The sequence below is a fragment of the Euwallacea similis genome, chromosome 14, assembly GCF_039881205.1.
Source record: "Euwallacea similis isolate ESF13 chromosome 14, ESF131.1, whole genome shotgun sequence".
Classification (NCBI taxonomy): Eukaryota; Metazoa; Arthropoda; class Insecta; order Coleoptera; family Curculionidae; genus Euwallacea; species Euwallacea similis.
The window spans coordinates 2,596,044-2,612,496 of record NC_089622.1 but is presented as its reverse complement, the minus strand read 5'-3'; the positions used below and the strand labels follow the sequence as shown (position 1 = coordinate 2,612,496).

Here is a 16,453-nt window from a genome sequence, read left to right as displayed (position 1 = left end):
CATGATTTTAAACCTCCTAATTTCCTTACTTCAAATGAACCCCACCTCCATTTTGTTCGAATATGCTTTGACGAAACAGGCGCATAAATTTTATTAAGCATGTCTATAGACGTATTAGTAATAGTTTCGAGATTTTTTACTTTATTAAGACGTGCATAAATTTAATTTACAATTCAATTTCAATTTAATTTTTACTTGAAAATTTTGTGTTGCTTAAAAGTTAGATGAGAAAGTATTTAAAACGAAGAAATAATTGCTTGTTCCCCACGTTAACAAAATTAAAGTAAAAAATACATGAAATTAATATGATAGGGAGTAAAAACATTTTTTTTTATCATTCAAAGTCGCCGATTGAATTTTTTGATCTATTAAGATCGCCAAAAATTCTTTTTCTCACTCTCACATGTTCTTATTTAATCAAGCCGTGATGGTTCAACCAATCATATCGAAATTCGGTTAGTTCTCTTGGCGTGGCGTCATTAAGTATGCGCTTTTTGGAGATGTAGCGATGAATAAAATGCTCAATTTAATAAAAATTTTCTTGCTAAAGATAAGGTAAAAATTATTTAAATATCTCTAACTAGTGCAAAACAGACTTTACCTTCTTAGCCCAACGTGAAGATCGAAAATTGCTGATAATATTGTTTAAAATTTAAAAACCGTTTTATAAAAATTCTTTTATAATACATAATCTGTTACTAAATCCCCAAAGAAAATTCCCCATTATACTTATACCAAATTTGGATATGTATCTGGATCAGGTTACGAAACGTGATTTTTCGAAAAAAATCTTCTACCGTATTTAATATTAAAATATGCCTTATTTAAAAATTTGCCAGTCTGTTAAAACTCAATAATTTTAAATAATTATATTCGAGATAAAAGAAAAATACCAGTTGATCAAAATAGAAATATTTATTAAAATAGAACATTAAACTTAATATTTAAAGAAAAACCTTTAACTTTAATAACAGCGGCATTCTTTTAGGTAAATTTGACATAAACGTACAATATTCTTGTGGAGTAATATTATTCAGTTCTGAATGGAACATTTTTTAGTGATTATGCGGTGTAATAAAATTTCTCTAATTTTGCGCTTCATACGTCCAAAGATGTTCAATGGGGTTGAGGCCGGAGATGAGGAGGCCAATATGACCTGATCTCATTACGAGAAACTTCATTGTCGTTGAAATTTGTGACATGGCATATTGTCTTGTCTGAAAACGAATTATTCGTTGGTGTCACCAAACATTTTATTGAAAGAAATAAAGTGCCGTTTCCAGTGCTTGAATATACTGTACATTACAATGTGCAGATCTAACACACAAAATGTGTTTAAATTATAAATTAAAAATTTATAATGTGACTAAATATTTTTTTATCACTAATGTGGATGTCGTTTTGTCCGAATTTTTATTCCAATTCATGATGTCTTACTGTGTTTGAGATTCAGATATGTAATATAATTTTTTTTTTAAAGGATTGTAATCAGTCTTCAAAAACTCAAGACAGCATACAAAAATTATTGCAAAAAACTTATAAAAATAGACTAATTATCAATCCAAAATGGCACCGTAAACTTACCCCCCGCTTCTAAAAAACCCCTATCCGAAATTAAATTGAATAATATGAGAATCGGGATCTAGGTACGGATTCGAGCCGTCGTCGAAATACATCGGACATTGATCACCTGAAAAAAAAAATACATCGTACAAGTACTCTTCAATTTCTTACAGTAAAACACAAAACTTACGTTCTCTTTCGTATTCCTCCATTTCCAAAGCGACTGTGGCGCCTTCGGTATAATTCCAAGAATATACTGTTTGATTTAAGTCACAATAGGGACCAATAGCTGAACCAAGGAAAAATATATAAAAATTGACATTTCGTTATGAATTTACCACTAAACCTTGAGACATTAAAATCCGATTTAAATCAGCCCTCTGATAGATCCAGCAGCGGTACTTTGAAAAAGGGTCCAATTCGTCGTAAGTTATGAGATACGACTTCAGGTTTTCCTTCCAGAATCCGATGCATTTCATTTTGTAGTCAGGGTCGCCTAAAAACAAGATATTAATACATATTGCTCATTATCCCAACATTTTTTCTTAAGTACTGTATATGTCTACAGGCCTTCCTCTATGATCCACCGAGAGGCAGTAATTCTCATCAATAGTTACTTCCTTTTGTTCCTCATCACATACAGAAAAGTCAGAAATATTTTCCTTGCAATAGGTATTTGGTCGAGGGCTCAAGGTTACACCTCCCAAAATTCTAAACAAAAAAATTAATTTTCCAATACACCTGAAATCAAGACTATGAGTATTACCTAGTTTCAAAGGGCACATCTCCCTTCTGAGTAAAATTAAACTTTCCAGCTACTGGGCATTTAACGGGAACAGGGTTTTTCTTTAAAAATAAATTATAACGCCATTTCACGTCGTTCTGGAACTGCACCCAGGAGCACACAGTACTGAAATCGTCTTTAATAACTGCAGTTTTGCCGATTCTGTATCGAATCAAATTATGATGCTGAGGCACGAAATCAAAGCAAATGTAGTCTTTTTGACTAAAAGAAAATCACTCAGAATTAGGAATTTTTGTCCAATAAATGTGCTTTACCAGCCATCCACTGTTAACCTAGACATCATAACTCTAGTATCTCTTTGCTCCTTACAAACATAAACTGTTCTCCTATATCGACCTTCGTCAGGGTAATAAGTTTCAATGATATGAGTTTCGTTTATGAAAACATCTGCATCTATATTAGCTGTATTGATCCATTCACCTAATAAGAACGACAGTAAAGTTTCTATTCCCAAAGAAATATTAATAATTTACCTGAAAAATTCTGTGGCAATCGACAACCTGGTTCCACAACTTCAGCTTTAACTAAAGATTAAAATCTAGCTCAATAATCAAAAAGAAACTACTCGAAACAACCACATTACCAGATCTAACATGCAGCCTCTCAGGACTCTTCTCGACACTCTTCAACGTTCCACATTCAGCCGTAATTGACACACCGAGAAACAAATCGTCATCCCTATTTTTCAAGAAACACCTATATTTCTCGTCCTTTCTAGACTCCTTTGTGTTAGCCACCGCAAAATAGTGGTTCTTCCCTACGAACCAATCTCCCAGGCAGCTGTATTCTACCACTAAATAGGGACAATTACAAAATTGCATTGTAAAGAAAATCTAGACTCGAACCTCCATCAAAAGTCCCAGCCATGCCCTCGCATTTCTTGTAAGTTATATTGAACTTCTGGTTAGTGATTGAAAATTGGGAGCCCGCAGTTTGGCAAGCTCTAATTTGGGCATCGGGATTTCTACACTCCCCTGTGCAAGAACAATAATTAACACCAAATAATAAAAACTTTAAAGAATTTTAACTGACCAGTAAACTTAAATCTGTTCTGATAAGCAAAATTCCACACTCCCTCAAGAGAAGACCTGCAATTTACGGGGACGTAATTTTCGGAAAACAAAGTAATTAGTTGTTGATGCGGATCTAGAGCTTGGCACACCCTGCTTACAGTGGCTTCATAATGATTTGCTACACTGATGCATGGACCTAAATTTTGTATTATTATTTTAATACATAAAAAAACACTCTGAGAATCAAAGAAACCTACTTTCCATAGTTTCGAGCACATTCACAGTTCTCACCAACATTTTTACGCAAATGTAACAGTTTTCATGCTCTCGGTGAAACACCATTGTGTAGTTTACATGAAAATCATCTCTAATATCTATACAAGTGCCTCTGTTGGTCATGGTGGTCGCATCCAGTTCAGTCAAGGTGTTTCGGTTTTCCCACGAAAACCAAGCCCCTCTGATTATTGCTGGAATTGAGCAGTTTGAGGCCATGGTGTGGTAACCTAAAATTGAGCTTTATAATGAATAGCCAGTCTGTAAGGCATTTAATAATAGTTTTCAAGTTGAGAGTACAAAAAACTCATGTTTATGGGACTGATACCATTCTTAACAACAACCTATACATTCACTTATTGATTAATTCAGGAAGAACAAGCTTTTTTGATTATTAAGTTTGCAAGTCATAATATACTAAATACAGTGTATTTTTTTGCAGAAAACTAGTCATCTCTTGCAAGTCTATTGTTGGGTTTGGGGAGCTAATTTACTTACACCCAAGATATAATACAAGTAACGACTAATAACTAAAGAACACTTTACTGCACTGTAACGTTCTCACGATACTATATCTAACACTTAAACCGACTCTGTGTCTGAATGAATCCGTGCTATTTCCCAACGACCTTTTATATTCCTTGACCGTGTTGTCTAGATGGGTCTGACCCTTCTCGACGTCGCCGGACAATGCGGGAAGATCCACGTGCTATCTAGGCGGTGGTAGAGAGAGAGCGCTAGAGTGGTGCTAGTACAGTGAGCGAGAGAGCGCGAGGCTCGCACACAGTAACGAATCCAACATCTATCATGCACTAGCATACAATCATAAAATTAGTCAAGGAATTATTTTTTTGGGTGAATTAATGGATTTCAACAAAATATTTGTTCTCCAGAAAAGTTGAATAAGAACTATATTTTCTTTCAGCCTAATGGACTCTTACAAACACTGACTTAATTTATCATTAAATATGGGGTGGATAACTCTTAGCTAAAAGGAACCATGTGGCTTTTGTATATTTAGAAGAAAATCAATTTGAACCTTTCGAGTTCTACAGTTAAATGTTAGGCTCTTTACAGGAAGGTGTTTGATTTTATGACTAACGAATTTCATCTTGGTAATCACCTTGCTATATATTAAATCAAACTTAAAAAATAGATAACCACATTATTTGGTCATTAAGTAAATTTTACCATTTGGGCGTTTGGTTGCTTTTAGACAAGGGCTATCCAGTTATGACTAATGATACCCTGTGTGTACAAGACCTGTGAAGGACTCGGGGCCTACTACACATTAAAGAATTTTACAATGAGCACATTTAAGTAAAAATTGAAAGCAAATACCATAAATAACAATGCAAAGAGCGACTTTCAAAGCTTCTCACTTACCCATTAACAAAAACACAAGAAGCCTCAGAAGATACATTATTGTTTCCTGTACTGAGTCGAAACTTGAGAATTTAAGTTTTAAACTTATTATTATTAAACAAGAATAAGGCACACTCAAAACGTTTTCTAACACAGAACCAACGATTTAGAAAAAATAGATGTAGCAGTGCTTTTCACAGGTGGTCTCCCTTTTTAACAAATGAAGCACGGATCCATGGGTGCAACTTATGAGCACGTGACGTCTTATATGTTCGCCGATTGCGCCGGCGCATGACCCGTCTATGGCGTTAAAAAAGTGTAAAAAGGGCAGTACCACAAACCGGCCTTCCGTTTTGGTAAAACGCAGACAACTGATTGCTCATCTAGTTCTCCTACATCGTTGCATCTAATCATAACATAATCTAAAATTATTTGAAAGTGATGGAATTGTCGGGTTTATAGGGGTTTGCGTTTACCGATGGGATTCGGAGTAACACGGCGTGTTGTTGGTGCTAACGGGGTAATCTATCTTTCCGTTACGAGGGGAACACGCTGAAGGGACCAGTATTCTAACCCGGCAAGGATCCTAGCCCTAGATACAAAATACGCGCTGATACTGTTCGACTACCTTTATTTACACAAAACTATTGCTACGTTTATTATCACAGTCTGTATGTACTATACTGAGGGTGATAATTGTGGTACTTTATCTCGAGAGAGAGCTAAGAAAAAAATAAGAGTAAGAGAGCTTTTAAGGATCGTTTTGAGTTTATATAGCTAACGAACCCTTTAGCTATATCCGCCCCTGCTACTCGTCAGTGCAGGTTCTCGGAGTGAACTGCTCTCGAGTGTATAGTGCACCACAGAATGTCGAAATGTCATTAGTGACGACACCACAGGCGCGCGGATTCTAGACGAACGTCTATGGAACTCAACCCAACCGTCTAGGGAATTATACGGAACCCCATTAACACGTGCTTTTTTTTTATCGAGGAAAAATCTTCAAAAGACATCCAGCCTGTTGTTTCGGTGGCTGGATAGTGTGGGATTCGCCTACTGCGCCTACCCACTAAAAAACCTCGAAATTCTCACGTACCCTACGTCGACCCGGAACTTTCCCCATTAACACGTGCTAACCTGAACAATTGGGAGTAAAAACATTTTTTTTTATCATTCAAAGTCGCCGATTGAATTTTTTGATCTATTAAGATCGCCAAAAATTCTTTTTCTCACTCTCACATGTTCTTATTTAATCAAGCCGTGATGGTTCAACCAATCATATCGAAATTCGGTTAGTTCTCTTGGCGTGGCGTCATTAAGTATGCGCTTTTTGGAGAACTAGCGATGAATAAAATGCTCAATTTAATTAAAAATTTTATTGCTAAAGATAAGGTAAAAATTAAGGGGAAATCATCTTAAGCTAGTGCAAAACTTGACTTTAAATTCTTAGCCCAACGTGAAGATCGAGAAATTGCTGATAATATTGATTTAAAATTTAAAAACCGTTTTATATGAATAATTCTTTTATAATACATAATCTGTGTACTAAATCCCCAGAAGAAAATTCCCCATATACTTATACGCAAATTTGGATATGTATCTGGATCAGGTTACGCAAACGTGATTTTTCGAAAAAAATCTTCTACCGTAGTTTAATATTAAAATACAGCCTTGGTCAAAAGTATTTGCCAGTCATGTTAAAACTCAATAATTTTAAATTATTTTATATTCGAGATAAAAGAAAAATACCAGTTGATCAAAATAGAAATATTTATTAAAATAGAACATTAAACATTAATATTTAGTAGAAAAACCTTTAACTTTAATAACAGCGGCGATTCTTTTAGGTAAATTTGACACTAAACGTCGGCATTCTTGTGGAGTAATATTATGTCACTTCTGAATCAAAACATTTTTTAGTGATTCCTTCGGTGTAATAGAGTGTTCTCTAATTTTGCGCTTCAGTATCGTCCAAAGATGTTCAATGGGGTTGAGGTCCGGTGACTGAGGAGGCCAATCTATGACCTCAATCTCATTATCCGAGAACCACTTCATTGTCGTTCGCGATTTGTGACATGGCGCGTTGTCTTGCTGAAAACGAACGTTATCCGTGTTGGTGTCACCAAACATTTTATTGAAAGACGGTTCTAGTGCCGTTTCCAGTGCTTGAATATATTTTTTTGAATTACAATGTGCAGATCTAACACACAAAATGTGTTTAAATTATAAATTAAAAATTTATAATGTGACTAAATATTTTTTTATCACTAATGTGGATGTCGTTTTGTCCGAATTTTTATTCCAATTCATGATGTCTTACTGTGTTTGAGATTCAGATATGTAATATAATTTTTTTTTTAAAGGATTGTAATCAGTCTTCAAAAACTCAAGACAGCATACAAAAATTATTGCAAAAAACTTATAAAAATAGACTAATTATCAATCCAAAATGGCACCGTAAACTTACCCCCCGCTTCTAAAAAACCCCTATCCGAAATTAAATTGAATAATATGAGAATCGGGATCTAGGTACGGATTCGAGCCGTCGTCGAAATACATCGGACATTGATCACCTGAAAAAAAAAATACATCGTACAAGTACTCTTCAATTTCTTACAGTAAAACACAAAACTTACGTTCTCTTTCGTATTCCTCCATTTCCAAAGCGACTGTGGCGCCTTCGGTATAATTCCAAGAATATACTGTTTGATTTAAGTCACAATAGGGACCAATAGCTGAACCAAGGAAAAATATATAAAAATTGACATTTCGTTATGAATTTACCACTAAACCTTGAGACATTAAAATCCGATTTAAATCAGCCCTCTGATAGATCCAGCAGCGGTACTTTGAAAAAGGGTCCAATTCGTCGTAAGTTATGAGATACGACTTCAGGTTTTCCTTCCAGAATCCGATGCATTTCATTTTGTAGTCAGGGTCGCCTAAAAACAAGATATTAATACATATTGCTCATTATCCCAACATTTTTTCTTAAGTACTGTATATGTCTACAGGCCTTCCTCTATGATCCACCGAGAGGCAGTAATTCTCATCAATAGTTACTTCCTTTTGTTCCTCATCACATACAGAAAAGTCAGAAATATTTTCCTTGCAATAGGTATTTGGTCGAGGGCTCAAGGTTACACCTCCCAAAATTCTAAACAAAAAAATTAATTTTCCAATACACCTGAAATCAAGACTATGAGTATTACCTAGTTTCAAAGGGCACATCTCCCTTCTGAGTAAAATTAAACTTTCCAGCTACTGGGCATTTAACGGGAACAGGGTTTTTCTTTAAAAATAAATTATAACGCCATTTCACGTCGTTCTGGAACTGCACCCAGGAGCACACAGTACTGAAATCGTCTTTAATAACTGCAGTTTTGCCGATTCTGTATCGAATCAAATTATGATGCTGAGGCACGAAATCAAAGCAAATGTAGTCTTTTTGACTAAAAGAAAATCACTCAGAATTAGGAATTTTTGTCCAATAAATGTGCTTTACCAGCCATCCACTGTTAACCTAGACATCATAACTCTAGTATCTCTTTGCTCCTTACAAACATAAACTGTTCTCCTATATCGACCTTCGTCAGGGTAATAAGTTTCAATGATATGAGTTTCGTTTATGAAAACATCTGCATCTATATTAGCTGTATTGATCCATTCACCTAATAAGAACGACAGTAAAGTTTCTATTCCCAAAGAAATATTAATAATTTACCTGAAAAATTCTGTGGCAATCGACAACCTGGTTCCACAACTTCAGCTTTAACTAAAGATTAAAATCTAGCTCAATAATCAAAAAGAAACTACTCGAAACAACCACATTACCAGATCTAACATGCAGCCTCTCAGGACTCTTCTCGACACTCTTCAACGTTCCACATTCAGCCGTAATTGACACACCGAGAAACAAATCGTCATCCCTATTTTTCAAGAAACACCTATATTTCTCGTCCTTTCTAGACTCCTTTGTGTTAGCCACCGCAAAATAGTGGTTCTTCCCTACGAACCAATCTCCCAGGCAGCTGTATTCTACCACTAAATAGGGACAATTACAAAATTGCATTGTAAAGAAAATCTAGACTCGAACCTCCATCAAAAGTCCCAGCCATGCCCTCGCATTTCTTGTAAGTTATATTGAACTTCTGGTTAGTGATTGAAAATTGGGAGCCCGCAGTTTGGCAAGCTCTAATTTGGGCATCGGGATTTCTACACTCCCCTGTGCAAGAACAATAATTAACACCAAATAATAAAAACTTTAAAGAATTTTAACTGACCAGTAAACTTAAATCTGTTCTGATAAGCAAAATTCCACACTCCCTCAAGAGAAGACCTGCAATTTACGGGGACGTAATTTTCGGAAAACAAAGTAATTAGTTGTTGATGCGGATCTAGAGCTTGGCACACCCTGCTTACAGTGGCTTCATAATGATTTGCTACACTGATGCATGGACCTAAATTTTGTATTATTATTTTAATACATAAAAAAACACTCTGAGAATCAAAGAAACCTACTTTCCATAGTTTCGAGCACATTCACAGTTCTCACCAACATTTTTACGCAAATGTAACAGTTTTCATGCTCTCGGTGAAACACCATTGTGTAGTTTACATGAAAATCATCTCTAATATCTATACAAGTGCCTCTGTTGGTCATGGTGGTCGCATCCAGTTCAGTCAAGGTGTTTCGGTTTTCCCACGAAAACCAAGCCCCTCTGATTATTGCTGGAATTGAGCAGTTTGAGGCCATGGTGTGGTAACCTAAAATTGAGCTTTATAATGAATAGCCAGTCTGTAAGGCATTTAATAATAGTTTTCAAGTTGAGAGTACAAAAAACTCATGTTTATGGGACTGATACCATTCTTAACAACAACCTATACATTCACTTATTGATTAATTCAGGAAGAACAAGCTTTTTTGATTATTAAGTTTGCAAGTCATAATATACTAAATACAGTGTATTTTTTTGCAGAAAACTAGTCATCTCTTGCAAGTCTATTGTTGGGTTTGGGGAGCTAATTTACTTACACCCAAGATATAATACAAGTAACGACTAATAACTAAAGAACACTTTACTGCACTGTAACGTTCTCACGATACTATATCTAACACTTAAACCGACTCTGTGTCTGAATGAATCCGTGCTATTTCCCAACGACCTTTTATATTCCTTGACCGTGTTGTCTAGATGGGTCTGACCCTTCTCGACGTCGCCGGACAATGCGGGAAGATCCACGTGCTATCTAGGCGGTGGTAGAGAGAGAGCGCTAGAGTGGTGCTAGTACAGTGAGCGAGAGAGCGCGAGGCTCGCACACAGTAACGAATCCAACATCTATCATGCACTAGCATACAATCATAAAATTAGTCAAGGAATTATTTTTTTGGGTGAATTAATGGATTTCAACAAAATATTTGTTCTCCAGAAAAGTTGAATAAGAACTATATTTTCTTTCAGCCTAATGGACTCTTACAAACACTGACTTAATTTATCATTAAATATGGGGTGGATAACTCTTAGCTAAAAGGAACCATGTGGCTTTTGTATATTTAGAAGAAAATCAATTTGAACCTTTCGAGTTCTACAGTTAAATGTTAGGCTCTTTACAGGAAGGTGTTTGATTTTATGACTAACGAATTTCATCTTGGTAATCACCTTGCTATATATTAAATCAAACTTAAAAAATAGATAACCACATTATTTGGTCATTAAGTAAATTTTACCATTTGGGCGTTTGGTTGCTTTTAGACAAGGGCTATCCAGTTATGACTAATGATACCCTGTGTGTACAAGACCTGTGAAGGACTCGGGGCCTACTACACATTAAAGAATTTTACAATGAGCACATTTAAGTAAAAATTGAAAGCAAATACCATAAATAACAATGCAAAGAGCGACTTTCAAAGCTTCTCACTTACCCATTAACAAAAACACAAGAAGCCTCAGAAGATACATTATTGTTTCCTGTACTGAGTCGAAACTTGAGAATTTAAGTTTTAAACTTATTATTATTAAACAAGAATAAGGCACACTCAAAACGTTTTCTAACACAGAACCAACGATTTAGAAAAAATAGATGTAGCAGTGCTTTTCACAGGTGGTCTCCCTTTTTAACAAATGAAGCACGGATCCATGGGTGCAACTTATGAGCACGTGACGTCTTATATGTTCGCCGATTGCGCCGGCGCATGACCCGTCTATGGCGTTAAAAAAGTGTAAAAAGGGCAGTACCACAAACCGGCCTTCCGTTTTGGTAAAACGCAGACAACTGATTGCTCATCTAGTTCTCCTACATCGTTGCATCTAATCATAACATAATCTAAAATTATTTGAAAGTGATGGAATTGTCGGGTTTATAGGGGTTTGCGTTTACCGATGGGATTCGGAGTAACACGGCGTGTTGTTGGTGCTAACGGGGTAATCTATCTTTCCGTTACGAGGGGAACACGCTGAAGGGACCAGTATTCTAACCCGGCAAGGATCCTAGCCCTAGATACAAAATACGCGCTGATACTGTTCGACTACCTTTATTTACACAAAACTATTGCTACGTTTATTATCACAGTCTGTATGTACTATACTGAGGGTGATAATTGTGGTACTTTATCTCGAGAGAGAGCTAAGAAAAAAATAAGAGTAAGAGAGCTTTTAAGGATCGTTTTGAGTTTATATAGCTAACGAACCCTTTAGCTATATCCGCCCCTGCTACTCGTCAGTGCAGGTTCTCGGAGTGAACTGCTCTCGAGTGTATAGTGCACCACAGAATGTCGAAATGTCATTAGTGACGACACCACAGGCGCGCGGATTCTAGACGAACGTCTATGGAACTCAACCCAACCGTCTAGGGAATTATACGGAACCCCATTAACACGTGCTTTTTTTTTATCGAGGAAAAATCTTCAAAAGACATCCAGCCTGTTGTTTCGGTGGCTGGATAGTGTGGGATTCGCCTACTGCGCCTACCCACTAAAAAACCTCGAAATTCTCACGTACCCTACGTCGACCCGGAACTTTCCCCATTAACACGTGCTAACCTGAACAATTGGGAGTAAAAACATTTTTTTTTATCATTCAAAGTCGCCGATTGAATTTTTTGATCTATTAAGATCGCCAAAAATTCTTTTTCTCACTCTCACATGTTCTTATTTAATCAAGCCGTGATGGTTCAACCAATCATATCGAAATTCGGTTAGTTCTCTTGGCGTGGCGTCATTAAGTATGCGCTTTTTGGAGAACTAGCGATGAATAAAATGCTCAATTTAATTAAAAATTTTATTGCTAAAGATAAGGTAAAAATTAAGGGGAAATCATCTTAAGCTAGTGCAAAACTTGACTTTAAATTCTTAGCCCAACGTGAAGATCGAGAAATTGCTGATAATATTGATTTAAAATTTAAAAACCGTTTTATATGAATAATTCTTTTATAATACATAATCTGTGTACTAAATCCCCAGAAGAAAATTCCCCATATACTTATACGCAAATTTGGATATGTATCTGGATCAGGTTACGCAAACGTGATTTTTCGAAAAAAATCTTCTACCGTAGTTTAATATTAAAATACAGCCTTGGTCAAAAGTATTTGCCAGTCATGTTAAAACTCAATAATTTTAAATTATTTTATATTCGAGATAAAAGAAAAATACCAGTTGATCAAAATAGAAATATTTATTAAAATAGAACATTAAACATTAATATTTAGTAGAAAAACCTTTAACTTTAATAACAGCGGCGATTCTTTTAGGTAAATTTGACACTAAACGTCGGCATTCTTGTGGAGTAATATTATGTCACTTCTGAATCAAAACATTTTTTAGTGATTCCTTCGGTGTAATAGAGTGTTCTCTAATTTTGCGCTTCAGTATCGTCCAAAGATGTTCAATGGGGTTGAGGTCCGGTGACTGAGGAGGCCAATCTATGACCTCAATCTCATTATCCGAGAACCACTTCATTGTCGTTCGCGATTTGTGACATGGCGCGTTGTCTTGCTGAAAACGAACGTTATCCGTGTTGGTGTCACCAAACATTTTATTGAAAGACGGTTCTAGTGCCGTTTCCAGTGCTTGAATATATTTTTTTGAATTACAATGTGCAGATCTAACACACAAAATGTGTTTAAATTATAAATTAAAAATTTATAATGTGACTAAATATTTTTTTATCACTAATGTGGATGTCGTTTTGTCCGAATTTTTATTCCAATTCATGATGTCTTACTGTGTTTGAGATTCAGATATGTAATATAATTTTTTTTTTAAAGGATTGTAATCAGTCTTCAAAAACTCAAGACAGCATACAAAAATTATTGCAAAAAACTTATAAAAATAGACTAATTATCAATCCAAAATGGCACCGTAAACTTACCCCCCGCTTCTAAAAAACCCCTATCCGAAATTAAATTGAATAATATGAGAATCGGGATCTAGGTACGGATTCGAGCCGTCGTCGAAATACATCGGACATTGATCACCTGAAAAAAAAAATACATCGTACAAGTACTCTTCAATTTCTTACAGTAAAACACAAAACTTACGTTCTCTTTCGTATTCCTCCATTTCCAAAGCGACTGTGGCGCCTTCGGTATAATTCCAAGAATATACTGTTTGATTTAAGTCACAATAGGGACCAATAGCTGAACCAAGGAAAAATATATAAAAATTGACATTTCGTTATGAATTTACCACTAAACCTTGAGACATTAAAATCCGATTTAAATCAGCCCTCTGATAGATCCAGCAGCGGTACTTTGAAAAAGGGTCCAATTCGTCGTAAGTTATGAGATACGACTTCAGGTTTTCCTTCCAGAATCCGATGCATTTCATTTTGTAGTCAGGGTCGCCTAAAAACAAGATATTAATACATATTGCTCATTATCCCAACATTTTTTCTTAAGTACTGTATATGTCTACAGGCCTTCCTCTATGATCCACCGAGAGGCAGTAATTCTCATCAATAGTTACTTCCTTTTGTTCCTCATCACATACAGAAAAGTCAGAAATATTTTCCTTGCAATAGGTATTTGGTCGAGGGCTCAAGGTTACACCTCCCAAAATTCTAAACAAAAAAATTAATTTTCCAATACACCTGAAATCAAGACTATGAGTATTACCTAGTTTCAAAGGGCACATCTCCCTTCTGAGTAAAATTAAACTTTCCAGCTACTGGGCATTTAACGGGAACAGGGTTTTTCTTTAAAAATAAATTATAACGCCATTTCACGTCGTTCTGGAACTGCACCCAGGAGCACACAGTACTGAAATCGTCTTTAATAACTGCAGTTTTGCCGATTCTGTATCGAATCAAATTATGATGCTGAGGCACGAAATCAAAGCAAATGTAGTCTTTTTGACTAAAAGAAAATCACTCAGAATTAGGAATTTTTGTCCAATAAATGTGCTTTACCAGCCATCCACTGTTAACCTAGACATCATAACTCTAGTATCTCTTTGCTCCTTACAAACATAAACTGTTCTCCTATATCGACCTTCGTCAGGGTAATAAGTTTCAATGATATGAGTTTCGTTTATGAAAACATCTGCATCTATATTAGCTGTATTGATCCATTCACCTAATAAGAACGACAGTAAAGTTTCTATTCCCAAAGAAATATTAATAATTTACCTGAAAAATTCTGTGGCAATCGACAACCTGGTTCCACAACTTCAGCTTTAACTAAAGATTAAAATCTAGCTCAATAATCAAAAAGAAACTACTCGAAACAACCACATTACCAGATCTAACATGCAGCCTCTCAGGACTCTTCTCGACACTCTTCAACGTTCCACATTCAGCCGTAATTGACACACCGAGAAACAAATCGTCATCCCTATTTTTCAAGAAACACCTATATTTCTCGTCCTTTCTAGACTCCTTTGTGTTAGCCACCGCAAAATAGTGGTTCTTCCCTACGAACCAATCTCCCAGGCAGCTGTATTCTACCACTAAATAGGGACAATTACAAAATTGCATTGTAAAGAAAATCTAGACTCGAACCTCCATCAAAAGTCCCAGCCATGCCCTCGCATTTCTTGTAAGTTATATTGAACTTCTGGTTAGTGATTGAAAATTGGGAGCCCGCAGTTTGGCAAGCTCTAATTTGGGCATCGGGATTTCTACACTCCCCTGTGCAAGAACAATAATTAACACCAAATAATAAAAACTTTAAAGAATTTTAACTGACCAGTAAACTTAAATCTGTTCTGATAAGCAAAATTCCACACTCCCTCAAGAGAAGACCTGCAATTTACGGGGACGTAATTTTCGGAAAACAAAGTAATTAGTTGTTGATGCGGATCTAGAGCTTGGCACACCCTGCTTACAGTGGCTTCATAATGATTTGCTACACTGATGCATGGACCTAAATTTTGTATTATTATTTTAATACATAAAAAAACACTCTGAGAATCAAAGAAACCTACTTTCCATAGTTTCGAGCACATTCACAGTTCTCACCAACATTTTTACGCAAATGTAACAGTTTTCATGCTCTCGGTGAAACACCATTGTGTAGTTTACATGAAAATCATCTCTAATATCTATACAAGTGCCTCTGTTGGTCATGGTGGTCGCATCCAGTTCAGTCAAGGTGTTTCGGTTTTCCCACGAAAACCAAGCCCCTCTGATTATTGCTGGAATTGAGCAGTTTGAGGCCATGGTGTGGTAACCTAAAATTGAGCTTTATAATGAATAGCCAGTCTGTAAGGCATTTAATAATAGTTTTCAAGTTGAGAGTACAAAAAACTCATGTTTATGGGACTGATACCATTCTTAACAACAACCTATACATTCACTTATTGATTAATTCAGGAAGAACAAGCTTTTTTGATTATTAAGTTTGCAAGTCATAATATACTAAATACAGTGTATTTTTTTGCAGAAAACTAGTCATCTCTTGCAAGTCTATTGTTGGGTTTGGGGAGCTAATTTACTTACACCCAAGATATAATACAAGTAACGACTAATAACTAAAGAACACTTTACTGCACTGTAACGTTCTCACGATACTATATCTAACACTTAAACCGACTCTGTGTCTGAATGAATCCGTGCTATTTCCCAACGACCTTTTATATTCCTTGACCGTGTTGTCTAGATGGGTCTGACCCTTCTCGACGTCGCCGGACAATGCGGGAAGATCCACGTGCTATCTAGGCGGTGGTAGAGAGAGAGCGCTAGAGTGGTGCTAGTACAGTGAGCGAGAGAGCGCGAGGCTCGCACACAGTAACGAATCCAACATCTATCATGCACTAGCATACAATCATAATATTAGTCAAGGAATTATTTTGGCATGGGGTGCCAAAGGCATCCATAGGAAACCGAAGAAAGTTACTTTGCACAACATATGGCGAGTTGGAGCAAGACGATGTAGTGCATCTTTTGTTAATACGGACGGATACGGGATAAAGAGTCTTAACAAGATGTTTTCGGTA

The 16,453-nt window shown here is 36.0% G+C and overlaps 3 protein-coding genes across 3 annotated transcripts; all 3 read right to left on the bottom strand.

Moving 5' to 3' along the window:
- Positions 1 to 1,366: 1,366 nt before the first annotated feature.
- On the bottom strand, positions 1,367 to 5,215 carry LOC136413509 (uncharacterized). Its single transcript, XM_066397101.1, has 12 exons — positions 5,041 to 5,215; positions 3,639 to 3,884; positions 3,401 to 3,577; positions 3,214 to 3,342; positions 2,952 to 3,161; positions 2,842 to 2,892; positions 2,623 to 2,788; positions 2,330 to 2,569; positions 2,117 to 2,274; positions 1,910 to 2,059; positions 1,754 to 1,852; positions 1,367 to 1,690 (listed from the first exon to the last, which is right to left on the bottom strand). The coding sequence occupies exons 1-12, from the start codon at positions 5,075 to 5,077 to the stop codon at positions 1,605 to 1,607; spliced, it is 1,749 nt and encodes a 582-aa protein (XP_066253198.1). The 5' UTR covers positions 5,078 to 5,215; the 3' UTR covers positions 1,367 to 1,604.
- A 1,556-nt stretch (positions 5,216 to 6,771) lies between these two features.
- Positions 6,772 to 11,116, bottom strand: LOC136413507 (uncharacterized). Its single transcript, XM_066397099.1, has 13 exons — positions 10,943 to 11,116; positions 9,541 to 9,786; positions 9,303 to 9,479; positions 9,116 to 9,244; positions 8,854 to 9,063; positions 8,744 to 8,794; positions 8,525 to 8,690; positions 8,232 to 8,471; positions 8,019 to 8,176; positions 7,812 to 7,961; positions 7,656 to 7,754; positions 7,487 to 7,592; positions 6,772 to 7,110 (listed from the first exon to the last, which is right to left on the bottom strand). Exons 1-12 carry the CDS (start codon positions 10,977 to 10,979, stop codon positions 7,507 to 7,509), a joined length of 1,749 nt encoding a protein of 582 aa, XP_066253196.1. The 5' UTR covers positions 10,980 to 11,116; the 3' UTR covers positions 6,772 to 7,110; positions 7,487 to 7,506.
- A 1,557-nt stretch (positions 11,117 to 12,673) lies between these two features.
- LOC136413508 (uncharacterized) lies at positions 12,674 to 16,069 on the bottom strand. Its single transcript, XM_066397100.1, has 13 exons — positions 15,957 to 16,069; positions 15,443 to 15,688; positions 15,205 to 15,381; positions 15,018 to 15,146; positions 14,756 to 14,965; positions 14,646 to 14,696; positions 14,427 to 14,592; positions 14,134 to 14,373; positions 13,921 to 14,078; positions 13,714 to 13,863; positions 13,558 to 13,656; positions 13,389 to 13,494; positions 12,674 to 13,012 (listed from the first exon to the last, which is right to left on the bottom strand). The coding sequence occupies exons 2-12, from the start codon at positions 15,675 to 15,677 to the stop codon at positions 13,409 to 13,411; spliced, it is 1,701 nt and encodes a 566-aa protein (XP_066253197.1). The 5' UTR covers positions 15,678 to 15,688; positions 15,957 to 16,069; the 3' UTR covers positions 12,674 to 13,012; positions 13,389 to 13,408.
- Between the last annotated feature and the right edge of the window lie 384 nt (positions 16,070 to 16,453).